This window comes from Orbicella franksi, chromosome 9 (assembly GCF_964199315.1).
Source record: "Orbicella franksi chromosome 9, jaOrbFran1.1, whole genome shotgun sequence".
NCBI classification, from domain to species: Eukaryota; Metazoa; Cnidaria; class Anthozoa; order Scleractinia; family Merulinidae; genus Orbicella; species Orbicella franksi.
The window spans coordinates 27,030,622-27,058,064 of record NC_138153.1 but is presented as its reverse complement, the minus strand read 5'-3'; the positions used below and the strand labels follow the sequence as shown (position 1 = coordinate 27,058,064).

General features: G+C 39.6%; 1 protein-coding gene, 1 long non-coding RNA gene and 1 pseudogene across 3 annotated transcripts; 1 reads left to right on the top strand and 2 right to left on the bottom strand.

Annotated features, from left to right (window-relative positions):
* Positions 1 to 7,398: 7,398 nt before the first annotated feature.
* Positions 7,399 to 8,470, top strand: LOC145497596 (uncharacterized). The gene has a single exon (XM_081477416.1). The coding sequence runs from the start codon at positions 7,587 to 7,589 to the stop codon at positions 8,160 to 8,162; it is 576 nt and encodes a 191-aa protein (XP_081333542.1). The 5' UTR covers positions 7,399 to 7,586; the 3' UTR covers positions 8,163 to 8,470.
* Positions 8,471 to 10,520: 2,050 nt separating this feature from the next.
* On the bottom strand, positions 10,521 to 14,488 carry LOC145497219 (ATP-dependent DNA helicase Pif1-like; annotated as a pseudogene). The gene is made up of 2 exons (XR_014050666.1): positions 14,363 to 14,488; positions 10,521 to 13,889 (listed from the first exon to the last, which is right to left on the bottom strand). The product of XR_014050666.1 is annotated as an ATP-dependent DNA helicase Pif1-like (transcript).
* Positions 14,489 to 15,672: 1,184 nt separating this feature from the next.
* Positions 15,673 to 18,371, bottom strand: LOC145497580 (uncharacterized). The gene is made up of 3 exons (XR_014050702.1): positions 18,214 to 18,371; positions 17,486 to 17,608; positions 15,673 to 16,168 (listed from the first exon to the last, which is right to left on the bottom strand). It is a non-coding gene; the product is annotated as an uncharacterized LOC145497580 (long non-coding RNA).
* Between the last annotated feature and the right edge of the window lie 9,072 nt (positions 18,372 to 27,443).

Here is a 27,443-nt window from a genome sequence, read left to right as displayed (position 1 = left end):
GTAACTTCTCTGATGGAGACTTCGTAGACATCTCTGCTAGTACCAGGTCAGCTCCAGAGCTCAAGACCAGCACGATGCCTTTACAAGACCAGGAAAACGACACCAGTACTGAAGAGCAGACGCCAAAAACTATTCACTTGCCCAGTTGATGGATGTGTGAAGTGCTTCCAACAGTACGGTTCTCTGGAGAACCATTTACAGTATGGTTCATGTAAACTTGTCCCTGAAAGAGAGAACCCATTTGACAAGGCCAAAATATGCTATAGAGACAAACTTCTTCATGATCGTGGTTTTCACCCAGTCCTAGCAAGTTCGACACTTCCAGTTCCTGCTGGAGAAATTAAACCTCAAGGCTGGGCCCTGAAAGTGACGAAGAAGGCCACTCGTTTTAATGAAAGACAAAAAAAGTGCCTCGAAGAAAAGTTTTTCTTAGGTCAAGAGACGGGCCATAAAGTAGAAGTAGTTAATGTAACCCAAGAGATGCGGTGCGCCAAAGATGAGGCCGGAAGTAGGCGGTTCACCATAGATGAGTTTCTGAGTCTTCAGCAAGTTCAATCCTTCTTCTCCAGAATGGCTGCAAAGCTCAGAAACAGGCAGGAGGAGGTCCTCGAAGAAGACGCTACAGCCGCTGAGGATCAAGCTGCGTTTTCATCAACCCGAGCAGATATTCTTGAAAAGTGTCAGCTAACTCATCCGATTGTTTATGACTCGTTCCACTTGTGTGCCTTATACGCATCTAATGGCTTTAAAAAGCTAAGCGTCAACATGCTTCGCTTGATGTGCGAGTATTTTGATCTAGATGTTTGCAACATCCCAAGATCGCGTAAAGCGCCCTACATAGAGTTGATAAGTAGTCTTGTGCTGACATGCAGCTGTGCTCCATCACAGAACTGAACGAGATCAGCGGCTGTGGGGTGTCCCAGGCCGATTAACGACGGTGCCTACTAAATACAAACGTAGTTTCGCCAGATTAAGGGACCGTTCATTTTTTATAAGGTAGGGGGGGGCTGGTGGGATTTGGGGGGGGGGCATGCGAAAAAAAATGGCTTTCGAGGGGGGGCCATCCCAAAAAAATTAGGGAAAAAGGGGGGTCATGTGAAATATTTTAGTAAAACTTTAAAATGGCATAATGTTTGAATATCAAAAAAATTGCTATAGAATAAACATAGAAGGCAGGATACAAATTTATTACAAACTCTCCTTCTGCTTTAAAAAAACGTTTGGCGGCAAAAAGCATTTGTAGCTACTGAAAAGAAGTATTTAACACTTATTTTCGAATGCAACTTTCACTGGCACTCATCTTCATCTTCGCTGTCGTCGAGTTCTTCGTTGCCGCTTGTGCTGCTATGGGAGTCTCTTTCACCAATGCTGCAAGAAGCAGCAATGCTTTCCGTCAGAGTGTACTCTTCAGGGTACATGAAGGTGTAAACATAATCTCTGACTTCCTGCTCAAGGTTTGTGGTGATTCTGCTTCTTGCAGCATTGGTGAAATAATTCCCTTCCAAGAGCTGTGCGATGTATGGCCCATCTCTTCTAAATAACGACGTGGCAACATCCACAACTTTAATACACTCTTCCGGGACGGCCGTTCTAGGAGGGTACACAAGGCATTTTGGAAAATCATTTCCTAGCAGGTTTCCAACACAGATTCCATAAACTCGTTGGACGTTGTTTTCAGTCCGCTTCCTCTTTCTTTCATTTGACTTTCTGTGGTTTTCTTTTTTCCTTCTCCTTTTGTTGATGTGCTGTTTGAGTATGCCCTTGAATATGCTGTTATAATTGCTCTTCTTATTTTCTAGTGCTTCCATGTCCTGCGTGACCTTCGTCAACTTAGCTTCTATACATTTGATCTGTTTTACATTAAAACTGTGGGCAAATTCTTCGCCCTGCTTCAAAGCAAGCCAATTGGACTGAAAGAGTGTGGAATCGTGTTCCTTTACATCTTTCAATATGACATTCAACTTTTCCACCATTGCTCTGTGCTCTTTGATGGAGAAGTTCAGTTTTCGTCCATCACTGGGCTTCAACTGGTACCCTGGCATGGAAAACTCACTCGCCCTTTCTGAACAGCCATCCGCACTTAGAAAGATTGCTTCTTTTGCTTGTAAGATGTCAAACTGCCTGGATCGTTCAGCTGTAAACCTTTTCTTAAACGACTCGTTGCTTTCGCCATTATTGCGCATTTTGGAATGAGCCTCTTTCATGATGCTCATGTAGTAATGCACTCTTTTCCCGATTGGAAAAGCCCTTCATGGGTATGTTATGGTTTAAATTTAGTTTTGGCTAAAATTTTCAAACCAATTGGATTCTCATTTCTCTTTGTTCTGAATTATGACAATGAACTTGAGACATTGAAAATTAAGAAATTTTAAACCATAGATAAATTTAAACCATAACAAGTATGCTAAAATTTATAAAAAGTAATCCACTATTTGAAGATTTGAGAACACTCATAGCTTTTTGTTCTACCTGCACAGGGCAACATTTAAACATGCCTGTCACTAGAGTAGAGGGAAAAACCTTCCAAATAAAGACATCTGTAAATTAAATGTAACAATGTGTTTCACACAACACATCAACAGATTTCCAGTTTTCTCATAACACTTTGTACTTGGTTCAGTATCACAATGCAGGAGCAAGGAAAGACTCTGTTCCAGGCCACTGTTACTTCCGTAAGATTGAGAAGTTTATGAATGAGCACTATGAGGAGGGGGAGAACTACAGGGAGTTTCTAAAGTTGTCCTGTCAGGAAAAGGAAGGAGAAATTTGTTCTCTTTGTTGTGAATGGACTGGACCACCCATAGAAAGATACCCTAAACCAGTTCCTGACCATTCCTGCCTACCGGAATACCACTACCTCTCCTACCAGAAGACCCCAAAAGAAGGGCGTGATCCAGATGACTGGCAGCTAAGGGTCCAAGCGAAGAAAGAGCATGGAAGTGGCAGGCTGGTTTTATCTGACCCAGAGAGCGTTGCTCTGTTTGCAGATAAGTTTATTGTCAAATCAAAGTTTGTGGTGGATTATCTTCAGCATCTTGAAGTGCTGGAATTAAAAAGGAAAAAGAGAGCAGGAGAAAAGGCAAAGTTAAGTAGGGACGCAAATTATAAATCACATGAGGATTATCCTTGGACTGAGTAGTGCGAAGATCTAACCAAGCTTAAAAAGCTCCGTGTTCCAGAACTAAACAAGTACTTGAACCACCAGGGGCTGAAGCAGTATTTGAAACGCAGCAAGAGTGAGAAAGTAAAGGCAATTGTAAGACATTCATGCTTGCAGCAGAAGAGTCCTCTCAGAGCTGGCCAACCAACACTGAGAAATGCCAGGACATTGACACAAAATGACAACAGGGCAAGTGCTGACAGCAGTGAAATGGATAGAAGTGACAATGATGAGTATGACAGTGATGCCATTGACTCTGGGGGAGAAGATGACTCAAGTGACGTCATTCTTGCATTCATGAATTCAGATGAGGAAGATGCCAATGAGAGGCCAAATGCCACACGCTCAGGGCGAGCCATAACTAGGAGATCCGAAATTGACTTCTCTTTCTTTTGATTTGTTTTTTAAACAACAGCTCTCTGTAGTATAGGGATTCTAATTTTGTCTTCATAGTGAGCACAATAACGTGAAGTAGGGGCATAATAGAGAAATATTAAAAAAGTTGAAATCTAAATATTGTTTGTTCAATTTTTTTTTTTGGGGGGGGGGTCATCCCAAAAAATTACCGCTATAAGGGGGGGCCATATGAAAAAATTGGTAAGCTGAGGGGGGGTCGTGCGATTTTTAAATGGTGCTTCCCAAATCCCACCAGCCCCCCCCTCCCTCATAAAAAATGAACGGTCCCTAAGAACGTGAAAAAATAGATTTTTAGCAAGAGTTGTTGGAATCCACAAAGAAAACTGGGGGTAGCCATTAATGTTTCCGAGATAGTTAGCCTTGAATCTCGAAGAAAACTTTTTTTTAAGTCCCGTGCTTGGTAGCGTAGTTGATTACGTCAATTCTAACCCAAGCTTGCGCCTGGCGTTTAAACCATGGGTTACATGATGCACAGACCGTGTGCGCACAAAAAAGAAGGCACCGTCCTTAACTGCCCTTATTAATTTTCTGAGGATTTCCTTATGTCATACAAAAGTGGTACGGCTAAGAAAATACAAGGAGTTTCAATAAAGCGCCGCTTACCATGACTTCTTGCGCGCTAATTTGTCAGTCTGTTGCCTTTCGCAACATTTGATGGCATTTCAGGCAGCAAGAGACACAAGTATAATGCTGAACAAAAAAAACACGTTAGAGGCTTTTATTGGAATTCTATCCGTATTTTATTGGTAGTACTGAATTCAAAATCTCATCAAAAACTAATGGCTGTCAATGAGCTAAGGATAGTTGTTTACATATATAGTGCGGGATGTTGTGCCTCGATCTCTTTGCAAAGGCAGAAAGGGTGTCATGAAAGAAAATCGTGTTAAACGGTACAGCATTCGGGACATATTTTACTCTCTGTTTATTTCTCTAACGCCGTCTTTATCTATCTATTTAGGGTAACGATTGTGGGCTTAGAAATTACTAACAAGGAGGTGCGTTACCTAACTTCAAACCCCTAAAATGGGATACCAAACTTTCATATTCCATCGTAATATAAAACCTAAAAGTCCAGAATAAATGCTTTTTTGGAGTTGGCATACTTTTAATTTACCCTTAACAGCGGAGCATTGATGAGGCCCCATAAAGGGAGGGGGGTCTGTTTATCCCATGCCCTATTAATTTTTGTCCTAAATATCCTGTATCTTGTTAAATCCAGCTTAACGATTTCCTACTCATAAAGTCCCGTTTTATCTGATTGTTTAGGGGCTATTTCCTCTCCTCTTCAAACTGATTCATGTCGTGTGATTGCAATATATTATAATGAAGTTAAAACACCATAAACCATTTCCCATATTTTCCCTTTACTTTACAAGAACAAAGTTGACGAGGTACCTGGGTGGAATGATCAGGTGCTAAGGTTGTGCATGGAAGCTGTACGAGAAAAGGCACTGAAAAAAGAGGATTACTGGGGAGGATTCGTTATGGACGAAATGGAAATTCAGGTTCGTTACTAGTGCTGACAAAAACTTGCTCAACATCATACCGGTCCAAAAGCACTTGGATAACCCATAAATTGTCATTCAACAATTTTAATGTTGTTTAAAAGTATATTAAATATAAGACAGTACAAGTTTGCTGTTTCTTGTTAAGAATTTTACAGTTCATAATTACGATACTGATATTACTGAACTTCTTACAAGGAAAACCTTGAAATGGTCATAAAACATGGCAAGCATCGCCTTGCTGGCTTCGTTGACCTGGGTGAGAGCCATGACGTGATGACAAGTCTTGCAGGTACGTTTTGAGCTCGGGACATCTACCCATGATACATGTTTTAAGACGTGAACTGAAACGTATATAAGAAAATCACTTACCACACATTTGCCTAGGGTGCAATCCGAAACGGTCTAATTTGTCAGACCTGGGGTCCCGTTCTCGAAAGTCCCGGTAGATACTGGTTCCAAAAAATTGTGTTTTCTTTGCCATGATTACATTCAATATCGAGATATCAAATGTTTTGATAATCACACAATACAAATATCAGTAAATAAAACAAAATGGCCTGTTTTTTTGAGCTAAAACTTGGACAACTATGCCTTAGATTCAGGTCTTAAAATATGGCTTTGGGTCCTTCAACTTTAAGGGCCCATGGGCTAAATCAACCAAAATAGTGCCTTTTACGAAATTCCTAGAGAAAGTCTGTTGTGGTATAATTTACTTATCTGCTCTTTTTTTCATACAATTAATAGGTACTGCTAAACTTAGTTATCCAAACAGTTATTTTAAAGGTACTAAATATTTCAAAACCTAAAAGTTGTTTGTTTGATTAACGTTAATTTTCTCTAACAGAAATCAAATTCGCAAAGAGTACATAAAAATCAATCAAAAAAAATACACATAAGTAGCCACACAAGAAGAATGTCTCACATTATACATCCTATGGTTCATTTGCAGGAAAATCTGAACCTCAGCTGGCCACACATGTACTGCAATTCATCTTCCTTAGTGACGGGGGCTTTCGGTTCCCCATAGCGCAGTACCCATCTGGGGATTGTTCACCTAGTGACTTGTATTTTATCTTCTAGGATGGAGTCCAAAAAATGCTGGAATTTGGATTTGTGTAAGCCTTCTCCTTCCTCCACAGTTCTTAGGCTCAAAGTAGATTCTTAATTCTATAACAAAGGCAAAACAGGAAGACAATTAGTCATTTATTGTGCCTTATTTCACATATTGTATACTGTTGATGCTGCCAGCTGATTTTAAGTTGGTCTTGATTCTCTCTCTGATTCCCCTGTAGCAACAAACAACACAAACCTATGAAACCCTTAACACACTTTTCTTCCTATCAGTTATTTAGTTTCCTCTTAATGCAAACTATTTCATAAGCTTGAAGTACAACTATGTTACTACAGTACCTAAGCACTCTTTATGAACTCAGAAAAGTAAACACTAGAATTAAATAATATTTGACAAGATAGCAAACCAAATAAAACACACGATCTTTACTCATTTTGTTAGTTTGTTTTTCATAAAAGCATTTACTGGTGCATCATGGATGGAGCAGACTGCCATAGACAGTTCATTAAAATACATTTTAGTGAACGAGACCCAGTGGCAGACCAGTTTGTGACAACTAATGTTTACACTGGAACCCCAATGGTCATCATGGACCCAAAGGTACACTGAGGTTAATAACTTCATGAATTCCTAAGACACGTTGTCTTCCTTTTGAATTCCCTAGTTTTAATTAAGTTAATGGTGAAAAAAATACAGGGAACTTTCACTTCAGTCGCTGCAACGAAGACAAAGTAATCTTACAGCAAGAATGCGAAAGTGTGCCACTTTAAATCAATTCAATTTGCTTTTAAGGCATGCAGACTATCCAATCAGAAGCCAAGAAATGCCATCTCTGGCTTCTGACAGGAAAGTCTGCATTTATGAAAGGATGTGATTTAATTAAACTGGTCATGCTTTTGGACTCCTTGCTAAAATAAAACGATAAAAACTTACGCATCTTATTGTTTTTCTCTTATTATCAGCACAACGTTAAAAAAACAAGAAACAATATCGAGAAAAGTAATGAGAGTGCCAAGCCCAGGTGTCTGAAAATTAAAGGAAAAACAGTGACATGGAAGAAATTTAGAGACGCATATAACTGGGACCAAAGCAGCTTCAGCCTCCCTGTCCATGAGAAGCTGACGACACAACATTTTGAGTTGGATCCTGCTTCGAAAATGCGAAACCACTTGGTAGAGGATGTTCTTGATGATAGGATGTTGTTTCTCATGCAGGTGAAATGTTAAAAGACATAAGGCATTAGAGGGTAAATTTCCTTAGCATAACTGTTAGATATTGCATACCTGCAATGAAAAATGCATTGTTTTTTTTTTACTGCAGCCTTGGCATTTTTCTATAAAGCATGCTCGAAGATACTCATTTTTTAACTACTTAATTACCAAATTAAATATAGACTTAAATAACCAGTAGACCTTTTCACACATGTGCCATGTGTCAGACATATAGTTTGTTTTACCCACAGAAATACCAGGATGATCTGACAGCCAACAGCAAGGATGGTTCTCAACTGGATGGAATAATCGTCCTGTTATGCCATACCTCAAGGCTAATTCAATTGTTCAATGACAAACTACCTATCACTTGTACAAAAGATCAACGTGTACAACATCTAGATGAATTCTATCGATTCCTGATTGAATGGAGAGAGGAAACTTCCCAGAAAAATAGTAACTTTGTCTCTGCAAAGCTTTGGTTTGACCTTCAATGCATGTGTTTGGGATTTAGGGCTATGGTCGCCACAAAGCTCACTCAGTTTCCCTCATCTGTAATCAAGCCAGCATTGGTCAATCAAGACTGCGTAGAAAATCACTTCTGTCAGGTGCGCTTATCCAACGGGAAGAATAATAACCCAACCTATGTAAAACAGCAATCGGCTCAGAATTCTATCAGGTTTGGACAAACAACAATAAGTCGAAAAAGTAATGCAGGCAATCCGAGTGTTAGCTCTTTCTCATCTTGTTCACTACCTTCTAATGCAGTTTGCTCTGGTAAAGGTATGCTTTAGTCTACCATTGCTTTCCACCAGATTTTTTCAAAACAATGTATATCTTCTTACATACAAGGCCAATCAGGCAATTTCGTGTAATTTGTGTACAACAGTGTTAGTTTTTAATATTTTTAAAATTCATGATTGGAAAGATATTAAGCTCCTCAACTGCATATTGCTTCTAGGTTAACTGACTGGCAAGATAAATAAAAAAAAGCAATCGCCAGGGTGACAATAAGTCAGAATTTTTCACCTCATGTGAATTGTGGCAGTGTATTACATAAAGACAACTTGCATGAAACAATGTACAGGTATGTACCTGTCAATCTAAGTGTAATCCTAACAGCACCATGGCGTTCATCTGCTACAGTGTTAACCACTTGAAATTGCCTGTCAGTGAATGGAATTGAGGTTTTGCTCCTTATAGCTTCCATCAAACTTGTGGCCAAGGTCTTCTTTGTATCTGCCCTTCGGAAATGGACCTCATACGCTTCACAAAGACGCAGGAGTTGATCTTTCAAATAAACTCTGCTTAAGACAGTTGCATCACTGTACTCTTCAATGAAACGTGAAAGTCGCTCATGTGAGAATGCTTTTGCCTGAGTCCTGTCTGTGAGGATCTCCTTGATGGAATTGGACAAAAATACAACAATTATTTCACATATATATGTATTAAACTGTTAACAACTTAGTTGAAAAGAGTAAAAGTACTAACAACAATAATGATAGATTTTCCTCTAAAAGGAACAATGACTGTGCAATAGTTTTTAAATCAACCATTAAATATTCCACCCTCAGAAAAGGAAAACAACTGACTCTACCTACCTTGAATGGTACACTGTCTGTTTTCTCGTCGTTCTTTTTCTGTCTCTGTAATACTCTTTTCCTCAATTCAGCGGTCTTCTTCAGGTCATAACTCCTACGGAAGTCTCTGAGGTACTGGGCTGTTCCCATATGTACATACCGCTTAATCACAGAGGCAAAAATCATCTCAATCAAGTTCTAAGACAAATGGTAAAAAAAAAAATCATCAGTTCATAGGCCCTTGTTGACAGCCCGATTTTACATTTTGTTCATAGCATTTGCTAAATAACCTCGTTAATTATAAGTGGTCTGAACAAGAAGCAACAACACTAAGGTAATTTTATCTGACAATCCTCATAAAACGTTTCAAGTTAGCTCTAAGACTTCAGTTCAGACTACTGTGTGATACACTCTTACTGATACATACATACCAATGATTTCGTTAATACAGCTTGTTAAATGATCTGAAACGCGAAGCTTTTTTAAGCAGTAAGTATCTCAATGAATAAGTTATGTACTTATCTTTAGTTAGTTCAAATCCGTCACCAGAATTAGTTTTTTCACGCCAAACCAAACACATCGATCGTCACAAGCCATTAAGTGCAGACCAACGAACACAACATGTTACGTAAAAGTCCGTCCTGGAGCCTTTTTGACCATAAAATGCCAAAGGCATTTACTTACTGCATTTGTATTGATCGCAATCACCAGCAATTTCGTGTTCACGAAATTCCGCAGTTAAAAGAAAATCGCGGGCGCACTTTTCTTAACATTTCCGGGTTACAGCATAGGTATTCGCGTCCAACCTCGCGCCATGTCCAAGTCGCCCAATGGTTACAGCGCTTATGTGCTCTTTCGTGTGTTCCACTAATTCATGGCGGCAATTTTAAAATGTTAGTTGGTTTTTCTGGAGCTGCTAATTCTTTAAAGAAACAAGGTATGCACAATTTCATAACACACAAATGCTGTTTAAACACTGCTGTCAATGAGAACTACAAAGCAAAATGTGTCGACTCTCCATCTTTTCTAGCTTACTTCGGTATAATACATGATAGGATATATTGATAAAAAATCTCTCCAATTACCTAGAGAGACAACGTAGCATAAGAAAGGAACACCAGATACAGTATCGTAAAACTTACTTCGGGATTTCGACATTTATTAGCATAAAGTCTTAGTTGTAAATTCCATGCAAACGCTTACATTTTCAAACTATCTGTGACTAATATTATCCGCATCTTGTCTTAAACTATTGTAATTAATTAGATTTAACTATAATTTTTAACTATAAGTAATTAGTAGATTTTATTGTAATTTTTATCAAATTTAAGATTTCCTATCACCATTCTTACTAGCTTCTAGGGTTGCGCCTCGCATGGGTAACTTTATTTTCCCGTTCGCGCAATTCCTATTAGTCCTTTTCTTCTTTTAATTATATTGTAATTTTGTGACCAATAAAGTTGATAGACTATCATTAATATGCAGATCTTGTACTTGAGTTACCTATGGTTGCAGATAACTTTAATAGAAATATACTGAAATAATCAAACATACAATGTTTTTACCTCTTTCTTTGTCAGATCCTCTCTACGGAAGCATGCTCGCCATTTCAGTTTTAATTCTTTATTTTCCATGAGCTGTTGATAGGCCACTTCTGCCATGTTGGCTTTCTCCTTACGCATTGCTTCGCTGTTCAGCAGCTGTACTCGCTCACTTTCAAGGGCCATAAATAAAGTGTAGACATCATCTTCGATGTGGATCAGGCCTCGTTCTCTGTATTGCCTGGCCTCGGTCACCTGAAGGGTGTCTTTGTGTAGGCTGGCCTGTTCTAATACTGCCAATGACCCAACGAGCGATTCTTCGATCAGTTCACAGATTTCGTGATGCCTTTTAACACATGTCATCGTTTCAGTGTTCTCAGAGTCGATGTTCGTTCTGACGTATCGTCGCGATTGCTCAAAACCTTTCTGACAGCCCAACCCCCTACGTGACGAACTTTTGCCCGCCCAGCTGCCGACATCTCCTCGACATTGAACACTACAGCTTCTTGTTGTAGATCTTTAGCAGTAACGCTTTGGAGGTGCTGTAGAAATCTTAAATAAATAGTCTTCGCAAGTCGCACACCGATAGACCGTTGCGCAGGTGTACAACAGGAAACACTGAGTAGGCATATAGTATAATGCGAAATGTCGTCTGACGTTAACAGCCTGTGTAACTTGGCTGTAGCCCTTGTAAAGTCGCCTCTGCTAACATTTACATCAATTTCATCAGAGTTTTCGATGATGTGTTGTTCAAGAGCTACGAACGATTGAAATCACATGATGTTGACAAACGCCTTAACGTTCTCTGAGTGATCTGTTTCCAACAGCTTGTCCACGGCTTCATTTTCCGAGTGACTGAAATCGCTGCAAGGTGAATCAACCTTCAGCTGGGACAGTATAGCCCTTGTGTCCAGACCATCGACGGGCGGACTTGATAACTCCGATTCGTGGCGTTCCATTTTCTCATAAAGTTGAGCGACAGTTACGGCAACATCGGTGTCTTCTCTCTCAAAGTATGGGTGTACCATACCGTCAGACATCTCAATTGGGAAGTGATATATGCTCTCCTCGGTTTCATCTCCTGCTGATTGGAATTTATCCTGGGGCTCAAAAAAGACATCATCGTGGACTTCCTTTCTCATACAGCAGCGAAGGGAGGGGTCATTCACTCGAGTGGCATGGCCACACTGCTGGACAACCTCGGGGTCAGCTGGTAGAATCTGACGGGCGTTGAAACTAATCACTTGCAAAGTATCTCCTGACTTCACACGTGAAACAGCTACGTATACCAACCCGGGAACAAATTCTTTTGAGGAGTGTAACACCGCGGCTGGCAGCTCTAATCCTTGCGATTTATGGCAGGTCGCGGCATAAGCCAATACAATAGGAAACTGTGTTACGCTTCCGATCTTCTCTCCTTCACGATTTCTTTGAATCCAGGTTTCTCGTTTTATGCTGACCGAACCAACATCTTCGAACTGAACCTGAAGTGTATCACTATCTGTCACGCATTTGAAAATACCCATGCTTCCATTTTTCAAAATTTCGGACTTGTTCCATATCAACATGACCTTACAGTCTTTCTTTAAAAACAACACCTTCTCTCCTGGCCATTTGATTTTGTCGCCATTGCGGCCCTCAAATGTAGCGGGAAATCAAAAGATTTCGCCGACGAGATTATTAAGCGCTAAGCGATTGAAGAGCAATGGTCCATTTCTTTTAAAAAAAATATGGGTGGCATCTTCATCTAGGCGAGGCTCTAATGCTCTTGACAATTGCGCCATGCAGTTGGAAGATTCTTCAGAACACTTCCCAAGCCTGAGATCTTTCAAGGCGGCAACAAACATCTTGTCAGCTTCGGATTGTCGCAAGACTTTTGTTAATTCAAATCGATGAGTTATAGCGTGTTCAAAGACTCTCGACTTAAACATGAATTCGCCAGAGTCAAGAGAGCTCGGAACGGGACGAAGTTGTAGAAATTCTCCTACAATAATTACCTGTTTTTCAGCAAATGGAAAATTCTCAACGCCAGATTCTTCACTCGACAGATGATGATGAAGAGCGTTTACAAGTTCGATCATTCGCGCACTCGACATACTAGCTTCGTCCCAAATCAAAACATCGACTTTACTCAGTTTCTCACAGAGCCTCCTATCCCCGACAGCACGATGAATTAATTGTTTGGATGGCATGTCTGCGGCGCCAAGACCATAATACGAATGAACGGTGGCTGCCACACCATTTTCGTAAACTTTACAAGCAATTCCACTAGAGCAAACAACAGCGACCTTCAGACCACGTTGTCTACAGTCTTGTCTGATAGCGTTGACACCAGTAGATTTTCCTGCTCCAGCTTGGCCAGTAATCAGGAGATTATGCCCACTGCTAGCAAAACGAAGAATTTCAGCTTGTTCTTCAGTGAGGGTTTTGCCCATGATTTCAAGGCACGATGAAACATACAAGCATCAACGCACACGCTCTTACAAGCGACGACTTGGCACCTGTCACTTCGATCAACTGAAATCCCAGGAACGAGGACGAGCTTGAAATGATTGCTTTCAAAAAAGCTTATTCCCAAGAGGGAAAACAACGTTTAAAAATTTTTAACAACTGTCGATATTTAGTCTGATAGATCTTGAAAGAACTGTCAGCTGCTAGCTACGCTGAGTTTAACGCGCTGACAGTCAGCCGGATTAATTTCGCGCCGTTTTCGGTTAAATATCCCCAGGGACCGCGGCACGGTACACTTTGCATGATCAAAAAATGACCCGTGCCTCTCAACGGTTAGAGGCGACTTTGTCACGATGGCGCGGTCGCTAAGCCAGAAATTCAAATCCTGTGGCCAAGATAATCGGTTACGGATGGAGATGGAGCAGAAATGGAAAGTAAGAGCTGGAAAACCAGCGATTCTCGGGCGGTTAAGATAAACTTTGAAACCTTGGGAGAAAGCGAATGGTAAGAAGAGTTATCGACGGCTGCCATGAGGCAATTTTGACGAGATCAGACCATTTTTGTGGAATTTACAGAGCTTTGAGTGCGGGCCGTCGGGCCAGTGGGTCGCCCGCCTTTCGTTTCTCTTTAGGGGAAGCCAACCGCCAGAAAGTAAAACTCGCCTAAATGGCTCTAAACCACCTCCAGGAACCCAGAGACATTAAAACAACGCAATGCAAACATAAGGTAAGCCATTTTATTCAAATTTTTTTCTACACGTAGCATTTAGAGTAATTTTCGAAGCATTCTCATACATTGTGTTATAAACGGCTAAAATTGTAACGTAATCACCAACAGCATAATATCACGTATTAATCGTATACAACGTCTGGGTCGCCTGTGCTCATACAAGAGATGGATGATCTCTTGTTGTCAGCTTAATAAGCTACCATGCTTCAAGCATCCAAAGCTGAAATGCGAGAAAGTGATAAGTATTGTGATGTGTCACATCTGAAATACACGAAGAAAGCAATAAAGGGCCGTAAAAGCATTGTCTTTATCTTCTAACACAGGAGATGTCGAATTTTGTACTTGGAAGTAAACTGGCAAACAACAACGTGATTCACGAGATGTGGCAAACTTTTGTGAGAACAAGCTGGCTTGTCAAACTCTTTGCAAGCGCAGTGTATTATTACCTAGATAAGATAGTTTAAAGAGCAAAATGAAGCAACGAATTCTAAAATGACCGAGATGATGATTTAGCCCATTACCGTTCTGGCGCGGCCGCCATGCATCCGTGCCTTGTCCGTTCGAAGTTAGTCTCTCTCGTTTTCTTATTTTTTCCTGCATTTTTCTACGTACCCTGTCAAAGATAGTTAATTTCGAGAGTCGTGTCATCGGAAGAAAGAATGAATTTCTACGCATTATCTCAGAGGGTTTTACCTGAACAAGTCCAGCCGTCGGGATTAAGCTTAAATCCGTTGTTACAGGAACAATGAAAGCTGCCATTGGTGTTGTAACACGTGTGCTGGCATCCACCGTTTGCAAGCCAGCACTCGTTTTTATCTGTTTAAAATGAGAACAACGTTTGAAATTACTCATTTATATATCGCCAGCAGGGCTATCTTCCTCGATATTGAGGAGCATTTTACTTTCTTCAAAAAGAAACAACGGAAACGAAAAAAAAAAAAAATGACTGTGGCAAGTGCCTTGGTTGGCTACGGCCCTGATCACTCTCAAAAGAAATAAAAACAACAGCACGAGAACAAATAAACAAACAAACAAATCAACAAAATCAACAACGACGACGTTTCGATGTTGCTGACATCATTACCAAGGTAAAAATATAGGACGATTTTATCGCGGTGTGAATATAAATTAGTGGAACAAATATAATAGACATTTGCTTGTCTCACGTAAATAGTATTGCGCGGATAGAGTCAGCTTGGCCGTTCGAAGTTTGCTCAACATCTTGAATTTGCAATAATATTCAAGGACAAATGGAGGCTATGGTGTTCATTATCCTTCAAATATTTTTCGCAACACGCGCGGTTTTGAAAATTGGGGAACATCACTCGGGTATTCCTCAGCAAAAACTGGGGAATATTCAGTCACAAGACGCAATTAGACCTATCGCGCAGGAGCGATAATATTTGATGGATTATGAGAATGATTATGACTTGTACACTTTAGTGAAAATCACGTGTCAATTATGCTTTCATGTAATTTCATTAAAAGGATGTCACTTCATGTAAATGATATTACATTTCGAAATGTCACTTCATGTAAAGGATCTAAAGGATGCCACTTTTCGAAATGTTCATCATCTTGGATCAATTTCAGTTTAGAAATGTCAAATCAAAACAAAAATGTATTCAAAAAAGTAGAAAAAGATTCCCAGATGCAAGAAATGTAATGATTTAATAGTCAAATCTTACAAAGCTGATATCTCACCAAAATATAGATCTCTTTTTCTTTTGAAGACATATTCAGGGATAGTGATTTATACGAAAATATGACTGTCCTATGGCAAGTAGTTTGCTGTATTAAATTAAGTCAAAACGAACACTATTGCCGCATAAGCGTTAATTTTGAGATCAATACGTACCTTTACACTTGAACTGGGTGTCTTGTTCAAATCCAGGTTTACAATTGCATGAATAACTTCCAGGTGAATTAGAACAGGTAGTGGAGAATAGATCACATTGTTGAGTGCCTGTGCTGCATTCGTCGATATCTATCAATCACAGTTAACAGTAAAAGTAATTGGTTCGCTTTAATTTGGGAAGTCTTGTAAAAGACTCTTAGAGGCGATGATTCAAAGGCCACGCGTGGATCAAAAGACCAGGTAAGGTTCCCAATTGCAGAGGAACAATAGAAAGGAGAAAAAGTTAAAAGAAATAGTATTAAAAGTGAGAGGGGGATCTGAAATGGATGGGATGAAAGAAGAAAAGTGGAAGGGTAGTATTTCCGGAAGCCCTGTGTGGTGCTCTGTATGCCGGGGAGAGATGGTGACGACTAAAGGTGGTCTTCAATGGATTTCAGTAAGCTGGCCAGGATCTGGCTGATGACGGCTGCCTTAGCTTACCTAAATATAAAAAGTAACAGTGAATTTACCGTTGCACTTATATGGATTCGAGGATGCTTTATAACCAGAGCGGCATGGGCAAGAGTAACCTCCTATTGAGTTGCTGCAGGTGGTGGTTGACTTGTCACATTGATCTATACCCTCTGAACATTCGTCGATATCTAGGGAATAAACACTTCCCGATAAATGGCTACCATGTACAGCGTCTTAGAGGGTCTACCTATTGTATGGCATAGAGGTGAAGCGCTTGCCTGCTGATAAATGAGATCCGAGGGTTGCAGCATTCACTGATATCTGAGAAATGGGCTGAAATTTAACTGATAGCAGAGAAATTGCCCCCAGACTTATCTGATAACCGAGGTCCGAGATTCCAGCACCCTCATGCAGACCATCTTTGTTGTAAAGACTTCGGAACGGCTTATTCAAGTTTACATACTCTGTGATAAATTTCTAAGTGAATAAGGTGCAAGTTTATCAACTCATTTCACTATAGAGTTTAACCAAGGGGTGCCTTAAGGGCCCATTAACCGATCTTTTCGAGCCGTTGCTAAGGAAAATTTATTCTCATATAACCTCATCATTTTTAGTTAGTTCAGAGTTATTTCATGGGTTTTAACTTTTTCCCGATCAGTAACACTAGTGATGACGTCATCAGGCCACGCCCATGGTCATGTGACTAATACAGGAAAAATGCGAAGGCTCCCAGGCAAATTACTTTATCGGGATTTTTTTCATTGATTTAATATTTTAATTTAAATCCTCATTACGCTATGCATCGATTTTGTTTCATTTCTAAAAGGTCAGATTTTGAAAGCATTTCAAAATATTGAAAAATTCGTAATTCTCTGAAAAAAGCATGATTTCGAAAAAGGAATGCATAGCTATGTTTCCAACATTGGCTTTAATCGAAATTCGTCGAAAAAGGCCGGATTTCATGAAAAACTGCGTTTCCTTTAGCATTTAAAGAAACCGGAAGTGCGCCCGATAGATATTGGAAGTTACCCTATCAGCGCGTGCGCAATTTACACTACCAGCGCACTTCGGTAAGATCATACAAAGCCACACGGAGTTAGTTTTTCCCTTTCTGTTGCTCTTGTTTATCTGTCTTTCCCTTATTTTGTCTTTGCTTGTACTTTTTTTTGCTTTGTATTTTGTGAAACACAAAGAAAAACTTCTAAAATGTAAGCGAATTTGCAAGTTTTTGAGTTGTTATTTTCCGCGCCCAGGCTGACGTAAGTAACCGGAAGTGAAATTTCACCTCCTTAGCAACGCGCGCGAGCGCGCGCATGAATCGGTTAATGGGCCCTTAAACCCAGCTTTGTACTTACAGTTAACCCTCTACTATCCTCCTACATCAACCGTAAGCTGACAACCAAGTTAATTGCGATGTCCCAAAAACAGACGCCAATTGTAAAATGTCTTTTAATTTGTGATAGACAAGTTCATTATCCGTTTTTTGGATTACTTTGATTACTCACCTTCACAAGTCTTCTGGTCACTTTTCAGCCTGTAACCGCTGTTGCATCCACACGTGAAACTTCCGTCACTGTTAACGCAAAGCTGAGAGCATCCATCGGTGTTTTCTTGACATTCGTTGATATCTTAAAGACATTTTCGACGCGTAGAAAAATAAAAATTTCACTAGCTGTTCGTCGAATAACAATAACCAAGCCAAATCAAACTGAAGACGTTGTGTTACGTTATCTCTGACCAACATTGTTATTATTTATTTCTATTTTATTTTAATTTATGATTATCTTCAAAAAGGCAAACAACAAGACAAACAGTGAAAAAAGAACAATATTGAATAAAAAAAGGACTGAAGGGGGCTTCCTAGAAATTCTTCCTAGGAACGCCTATCATATGATACGCTGTGGTAGAGACTGGAACGAGTTCGACCTGATTATAATTCCAAGAGGGCGGTAGAGAATTGTAAATTGAAAGCACAGTTTGTGCTCGGAAATTCTGGTTGGAAATCTTGGACTACCTTTCAAACGTTCCGTTTATTTCGAAAATCTAATGGTCGTTCGAGCCAAAATTGTCTTGCCATTCACAGTCTGACCGATATTTCTGTTGTTTTGGGTAAAAGGTAAACAACCATGATCTCTGAAATCGATCGGTTAGAATAACGGTTATACAGGGTTATAAGATATTTGTGTCCGGAAGCACTGAATAACTGCAGCTGTAAAATATTTTAGTTGCTAACCTTCGCAGCTCTTTTTATCACTCTTCAGTCGGTAGCCGCTATTACATCCACATTCGAAACTTCCATCCGAGTTAATACAAAGCTGACTGCATTCACCGTCATTCACTAAGCATTCGTCGATATCTTAAAAGTACAGTAAGATGGAATAACAAGTTAATTAAGCATACCTAGCTCACAAGTTTTACACTTGAAATGTCAAACTATTCTATCGATATTCCTTCATTTATTGTTGTAAAGAAACGGAGCAATCCCCTTAAAAGACGTCTGTTTGCATGTTAAGTGCATTCCACTCCAGAGGAAAAAAATACAAGGTCTCCGTCTTTTTGATTTTTAACACGATGCCTTAACTGTCAAGCTAAATTTGCATCATAGTATCTTGGACAGCTTTTTCACTGTACGTTAATCCATTAGACCCAACAATGAAACATTCAGAATGAAGTTAATAGTTTCTTACCTAGACAAGTTTGATAATCCGAGCCAAGTCTGTATCCCGGTAGACAGCTACAAAAGTAGCTTCCAACCGAATTGTGGCAATACTGGTTACATTTGGCTGTGTTCTCAAGGCATTCGTCGATGTCTGAAATTAGAAGACACCCTTTAATTGTTTGGCCGTGTCTTTAAATCGTAAGTTACGTTAGTACTTAAGAAGAGTAAGTATCGGAAGAAATGTTAGTCACTTGTATTGTTACTAGTTCAGGTAATTTTTGTATTGTAATGTAAAGTTATTGTTGCAATAGTAAAAAAAAAAAAAAAAAAAATCTGTGAAACCAGCTGATATATTGAATAATCATAAACTGTTTGGCGTTGAACTTTGGTCAGTCATCCGCAAATTTGCGCACAACTCGGGCGCAATGTTGCCGACTATACTTTAATTTTATTTTTGTCGCTTTAGTTGCAAGCTCTTTCCTAAGGCGTGAACCATTCAGCTACCTACGCCGATTGTCTATAGTATTTGTTTTGCAATACCTGCCGTCAAATTTCTTGAAGCAGGCTCAGCGTAGTGACCAATTTTTCAATGACAATAAGAGCACGGACCCACAAATTAAGATGATGCCATCGCGCACACGATCTTGAAAATTTCGCCAAATTGTTTAGAGCTGAGTGCTTTTAGCTCTCAAAATAAGCTACCAAATTGCATCCAAGTGAGACTTTGAAGAGAAAATCATCAGATTCATTTAGGATGAATTTCCATTCAGATTGGATTTAACTGTAGAGCAAAAAGCATCAAAATTTGATGAGGAATTTGATGAATAAAATCTGTTATATTTTGGTAATAATCAAGCGTGTTTTCAAGAATATTTGGATCGAAAAACGGTTATTTCAAGAAATTACATGTGTGCATTGATCTTATTTTCTTGGGTCATTGTACCTAGTGGGACGTAAAATGAGACGCATACTGAGACAAACTCTGTTGATAGTACGATTGATAACAAAAAGTTTATATACCTGGTCAGTATATATGTATTTACTCCAAATTCGCGCTGAGTATAATTAATTTCTCTAGCGATTGCTCTTACGCTGTTATTTTATACTTTTTTTTTTGTTTCGTTTGCAATATAGAAAATTAAACAGCCAAACGCAAAACTGTTAATAGAGTCTTTTTGTTTCTAGTCGTTTTCACCTAACAGCTAAAAATGATATTTCTCGTTTAGTGTAGAAAACAAAGTTTCATGATCTGTGGAGATACGTTACAGTTGCTCATCAGTTTCTTTTCTTGAAAGCGCAGAGATGCTTAAATGTTTTACCTTAGGAAATTAAAGCTCATTATATCATTTAGCAAAGGGAGTATTTCGTTCAGCAACAGCGCTAGCGGAAAACTAAAATCAAACGTGATACATTTTGCAGCAGGGTGAAGGCGATTACGAATTCTTGTCGGCCGGATTTTGTTTTTGATCAGTCTGCAAAAGTTTATCTTTTTCGTGTTCACGCTGGTAAAAAGAAGAAAAAATCGATAAAATCAATTTTCCTGTGTTGTAAATTGGTTTTTCATTGTGACTTTTCCTGATCTTAAGAAACTAATTTACATCAACATCATCATTTCCAATTCCCCATCTGAAAATTGCCAACCGTTATTTGCCTCAAAGAAAAGCCTGCAGTGAGATTTCTCTTTAATGCATGGCTTAAGGAATAAAAATATATGAAAGCGACAGCAAGGGTGAAATGTTGGATTAATTTGAACTAGACCCCGTAGAAAAAAAATCATTTTGAACATAAAATGTGCCACAGTTAAGATTATCCAGCAACGTGTTGCAGAACGTGCTCTTGTTTCATTTTCCGGAACTCTCTTCCTAAAGGAAACTTAATTGTTAGAAAATGTATTCTATTCTATCAGTTGACCACTAAATTTATTTTGAATTTTGCTTCTTTTAAATTTTCTAAATCATATATAATATAGTTTTTCATCTTCACTGTTAATATTTACGGTATTTTGAATTGAAAGGACGTTCTGAGATCGTTTTTGTTTTTGTTTTATTTAGTAACGTACGGTAATAAATATATCATGTTATTAATGATACAGAAAGGTTCTTCCGGGAAGTGATTATTATTATGTTTCTAACATGAAAGACAGTAAAAAAGCAATTTAGTTACAAAGAGGAAGGTCAGAAAAGTTGATGTAACAAAAAAAAAAACCACGAAGAGTATCAACAATAATGTCCTTGCGGTCTTAAGATTACAAGTTTTTTGAAGGTTGCACTAAAACAGAGAAGATAAATCAATACACCGATTCCAGAAAAAAACCGGAAGTTGCATGCAAGCGAGGCTTAATAGCCCTCGAGCTTTCAAAATGGCGGACGAAATGTTGGGGAAGAACGAAAAAATTCGAATGTATGTAGGTTAGAGCAACTTGTCTGGAGCAAATGTGGTAAGGAAAAAAGTTGGACACAAGTGTTGTGCTGCTGCAAACTCTCATAATCAAAGCAAAAACCGAGCTGATTTATTACTTCCACGACTGAGTTTCCTTCGACAAGCCAGATAAACAAAGAAGGAAAAAGTGGGAAATACTTATGAAAAGGGGAGCTGCCTGTTTTACCTCGGTAGGAAATATATTCTGTTGTTCCGAACACTTCTTGCCAAGTGATTTTAAACTGAGTACACCTATTGAAACTGGGAGCCGTACCCTCGGTTTTCCCTGCACAAAAGTTGATGAGGAATCTCGAGCTCTGTGTAGAGCGAAAAGGTGCGAGGCATCTGAGTCTAGCAAAAAAGCTAGTAGTGAATACAGGTGTGAATACCCATCAGCTTCAATCAACTTAGGAATTAATCAGTTTTCATGCCATTCCAATTTATAGCCAGGACATTCCAAGTCTGTTCACAACAAAGAGTAGTTGTTGTACATTGCACTTCATAAACTGAAGTAAATATGACTCTTGTTTACCAGTATCAAACATTATGCATATTGATTTTATTAGGCAATCTCTCAGGGTCTCACCATCCATAACAATGACATTCTTGGCTTCAATGATTTCATGGAGATTGTTCTTACTTGAGTCTGTAACCAGCTCAGCTGGGGACCCCAAAAATTTCCCTTTTCTCTTGTACAAAAAAAAAAGCATTTTGTTAGTTGTACCTTCGTCTATCCCTGTTGATGCATTATTTCAATGTACTTGTCCATTACTTTTTGCTAATATTCAAGGCCATCTTTCATGGCATGTGGCTGATAGTCTTTGTTACACTTCTTTGATAATTTTACTGGTGATTTCACCAATGAATCAGCTTTGTGATTTGCGTCCTACCCTGTAACGCATTGATGCTATCACTGTACCGAACCCTTGTTTGTACCATTCTTGGCGAGTAGATCGTGGTCTTGTTTGATACTCTGATTAGCATCGTTTGAACTCAAGGATTTGTCTTGTTCTCTCGCACCGATTGTTAAGAATGGCTGACTGTTAGGATCGAGAAACGCCGGTCAACCTCCCATTTGACAAATCGCTCATATTTTGCCTAAAGATACCCTTAGGTGACCTAATTCTAAAAATCATATTTAAAGGTTCCAGCGAATTTTTATTTTTCAGAAATTCGCGAAAATTTGAAAGCGCGGTCAAAGTGCGGTTTTTCGTGTAATGAAATGACCGAAATAAGGTGCGAGGACGAAGCGCTGCTTAAGTCTTAAAATAAACTCAATTGACTTCAAACTTCACACAAATGTGGAACAACCACTCTAATTTATTCCTCGCTTTAAACTAATCTCAGATACGTTGATATAGTGGTTTTACGAACCATTTTAAAAACAACTATGAAGCGTGTGAAAAATAACGGCAAATTATAGGTCATGTTTAACAGCATAAAAATGCATCTGGTACCTCACTTTCCGATTATTTTACTTTACAGCCTTAAAATATCATTATTAAAGATATACCATGCCAAGTTTCATGCTCGAACTCGCAGTATTTCCCTTTGTGAAAAACGAAAATCTATGTCAATGTGTTGGGCGCAAATAACACAATAATTATGCACGAACCAGAGACAAATCAATTTCAATGGCGAAAGTGAAAGGCTATCATTAATTAGAATCCCGTCAATTCACTGCTATCAGGAGAAACATAATGTCCACTGCATAAAAACTGTTTGCAGACGTTTTCGAACCATTGCGCGTTAACTTTGTTTAATTTCGTGTCCGCCGTCATGTCTAGTTTGTCATCGCGTGTATTTCCTTAATGTCAACAACACGTGAATTGTTGTCATAACAAACGCAAGAGATTTCCTGGAACCTTAATGTTTTCGATTCACCAAAACGCTTTAAGTTCGTTAAGACACAATCATGGGTCAACTTGGAATGCTTTTTAGCATCAAGGACGTTAAAGGACTGTAAATTAATCGAGTTGAAATATCTTGAAGCAAATCAAAATCGCGCCCTTATTCTAATTTGGTAAACAGCCGATCTCCGTTCAAGTTAGAGAAGTCGAGAGGTTAATCCGGCAATGTACTACCGGTACAACAACAAAATCAAACCGAGGTCATCAAAAGTGTAAGTTTAAAAGTGTAGTGGCAAGTTCCAAATAAATTTCGCCTATATAAATTGGAAACAAGATGTGAAACGGTCGGACCCGAAACAAATAAACAAAATAATAATACGACTAATTTAACCCGCAAATGTTACAGAAAACATACCTAAAAGCCGTCGATTCCCCTCGATACCACTCCGCATTGCCTTAAAGAGCCCAAGCTTTCTGCTGTAAGAATCAGGGGCCTCATGAATCTGTATTTGTTATATCGGCAACCATGCTGCGTGGCTGATATTCGAGACTCAGTAAAAGTTGTCACACAACCGTACGAGCAGCCCAGTCACGCTTTCACTGCTCTTGCGCAAATGTTCAACATTTCGCAGTTTACATAAACCGACTACAAGTTTAAAGTTGTGACAGTAGATTGAAATGCGCTTGTTAAAGCTGTCCTATCGAGGAACAATTATTTCTTGTTTTTGAATGGCTCTTAGTTGTAGCTACAGTCGGGGAGGGGGGAGAGGGTATTCCCGGAAATTTCGGATATCTGTATGCCGTGGAAGATTAAGTGGTCTCCAGCTCTTAACGCCAACACTGAAACACTAGATGATTCTCGAAGTATCACAGGGGTCACTAAGCTAAATAATTTTGAGTGTAGCTCCGATGAGTCAATTAACCGTTGGCGCGCATATTGCATTGACCGTAGACAGGTGGAAAAACAGTTAAACCGGAAAAGCCTGTTGCACATTGTAATTTAGCGTTGTCCAACACGCAGTCGGTCTGGTTGTAATGTTAATCGTATTTGAGAGAATCTCGAGTTTTCTTTCGACACATACTGGGGTGACATACTGCTAGATGGGCGTGGCCGGGAGCCACGAGTCAATCAGTCAATTTGCCATGCTTAACCGAGAAGAGTGATAGTGAGCCACTAGTGGAAGGACTGCAGATTTTCCCTACGCTTTACCCTAATAGGCCTCTGTGTTATTCTAATGAACTGATGCTGAGCTCGCTCGAGGGGGGTGGTGAGATGAGAGACCCTGGGAACGAGGTCGAGACGATTCGGCGGTTAGTTTTTCCTCTTAAGTGTCTTCCTCCTCTACTCCCTCCCCTTCTCTACAAAAATTTAACGATCCTTCCCCCTCACCTCCCCCCCCCCCCCCCCCCCGTAAGAGGTGTTTGCTAAATACCGAAGAAGTCAAACACCGGCAGTTCCTAAGAATACTTCCGCCAAGTGCAGTTGTTAATAAAATACTTCAGAAGCGCTGAGTTTGGAGCTTTTCCGCGCACGAGTGGGAGAGGTATATCTAGTCCCATGTCTTCGCACCCGCACGGTAGCATACACAGTTTCAGGTTCTTTAGGTCACCCTCCATCGCCAAGGCACAGAAGTCTTGCTGGTCGTGTACCAAAGGATGCTGGAGCTGGAGTATTTCTACAACTTCCTTTGCCTGACTAAAATTTCTCTCCTCTTCAGATGCCTGAACATGCATCTCATCAGGATCACTTTGGCGCATTGCGGCACTTAGGTGAGAGAAAAACTAGCACCTGAAAAAGACGAATATTATAAGGATCCCGGACACTGCGCATTCCCGCGCCACCAGTTCGGCGTCAACCTTTCGGCCTGTCGTTTGACCAAAGCGGAATTTTGCCATAAGATACGATTGCTGCTTGTCACTGACTGCCCTGAGAGCCCAAACCTTTTTTAAAACAACGAGGGCTTCCTGGTGACCTATTGTGGCTTTGAGTTAAGCGCCAACGCCTGCTCCAAGCAAGGTTTGTAGCACATTTTGGCTAAGTCCATAAGGAAATAGCTTTCCAGGGACTGAGTACATTTCTCCAGCGACAAGTGCCTCTCTAAAGTAGACAGCCTATAAAAGACACGAATGCAGCGGCCTTGAAGACATCAATACACCCCTACCGTGCATGGTTACAATCTATGGAAACCTCAGCAGACGCTTCCTCGGTCACACCCGTTGATAATGGCACTGATGTTAAGGTCGCAGTCACTCTTCTCGGTTAAGCATGGCGAGTTGACTGACTTGACTCGTGGCTCCCGGCCACGCCCATCTAGCAGTATGTCACCCCAGTATGTGTCGAAATTAAACTTGAGATTCTCTCAAATACGATTAACATTACAACCAGACCGACTGCGTGTTGGACAACGCTAAATTACAATGTGCAACAGGCTTTTCCGGTTTAACTGTTTTTCCACCTGTCTACGGTCAATGCAATGTGCGCGCCAACGGTTAATTGACTCATCGGAGCTACACTCAAAATTATTTAGCTTAGTGACCCCTGTGATACTTCGAGAATCATCTAGTGTTTCAGTGTTGGCGTTAAGAGCTGGAGACCACTTAATCTTCCACGGCATACAGATATCCGAAATTTCCGGGAATACCCTCTCCCCCCTCCCCGACTGTAGCTACAACTAAGAGCCATTCAAAAACAAGAAATAATTGTTCCTCGATAGGACAGCTTTAACAAGCGCATTTCAATCTACTGTCACAACTTTAAACTTGTAGTCGGTTTATGTAAACTGCGAAATGTTGAACATTTGCGCAAGAGCAGTGAAAGCGTGACTGGGCTGCTCGTACGGTTGTGTGACAACTTTTACTGAGTCTCGAATATCAGCCACGCAGCATGGTTGCCGATATAACAAATACAGATTCATGAGGCCCCTGATTCTTACAGCAGAAAGCTTGGGCTCTTTAAGGCAATGCGGAGTGGTATCGAGGGGAATCGACGGCTTTTAGGTATGTTTTCTGTAACATTTGCGGGTTAAATTAGTCGTATTATTATTTTGTTTATTTGTTTCGGGTCCGACCGTTTCACATCTTGTTTCCAATTTATATAGGCGAAATTTATTTGGAACTTGCCACTACACTTTTAAACTTACACTTTTGATGACCTCGGTTTGATTTTGTTGTTGTACCGGTAGTACATTGCCGGATTAACCTCTCGACTTCTCTAACTTGAACGGAGATCGGCTGTTTACCAAATTAGAATAAGGGCGCGATTTTGATTTGCTTCAAGATATTTCAACTCGATTAATTTACAGTCCTTTAACGTCCTTGATGCTAAAAAGCATTCCAAGTTGACCCATGATTGTGTCTTAACGAACTTAAAGCGTTTTGGTGAATCGAAAACATTAAGGTTCCAGGAAATCTCTTGCGTTTGTTATGACAACAATTCACGTGTTGTTGACATTAAGGAAATACACGCGATGACAAACTAGACATGACGGCGGACACGAAATTAAACAAAGTTAACGCGCAATGGTTCGAAAACGTCTGCAAACAGTTTTTATGCAGTGGACATTATGTTTCTCCTGATAGCAGTGAATTGACGGGATTCTAATTAATGATAGCCTTTCACTTTCGCCATTGAAATTGATTTGTCTCTGGTTCGTGCATAATTATTGTGTTATTTGCGCCCAACACATTGACATAGATTTTCGTTTTTCACAATGGGAAATACTGCGAGTTCGAGCATGAAACTTGGCATGGTATATCTTTAATAATGATATTTTAAGGCTGTAAAGTAAAATAATCGGAAAGTGAGGTACCAGATGCATTTTTATGCTGTTAAACATGACCTATAATTTGCCGTTATTTTTCACACGCTTCATAGTTGTTTTTAAAATGGTTCGTAAAACCACTATATCAACATATCTGAGATTAGTTTAAAGCGAGGAATAAATTAGAGTGGTTGTTCCACATTTGTGTGAAGTTTGAAGTCAATTGAGTTTATTTTAAGACTTAAGCAGCGCTTCGTCCTCGCACCTTATTTCGGTCATTTCATTACACGAAAAACCGCACTTTGACCGCGCTTTCAAATTTTCGCGAATTTCTGAAAAATAAAAATTCGCTGGAACCTTTAAATATGATTTTTAGAATTAGGTCACCTAAGGGTATCTTTAGGCAAAATATGAGCGATTTGTCAAATGGGAGGTTGACCGGCGTTTCTCGATCCTAACAGTCAGCCATTCTTAATTCATGAAGAGAGATCGGATGTTCTCTAACTTGAGAAGACTGAAGTCGTCAGCGAAAAATGAATCAGCCTTAGGAAATTTGTTTACGTTTGGATGCTCTGTTGCAATATTCCCGATATCCAGAACAATTTTTAAATTTACTTCCGTACGTTCTTTCGAGCTCTTGCTTCATCAGTTTTACTACTTTAAGTTACTTTAGCTTTAGTAAAGCTATTGTTCGGGTCAGGGTCGTAGATTTTTAAAATTTTCATTTCATTCAGATTCTTTTTCCTAAACCGACCATGAATAAAGTTCTTTCAGG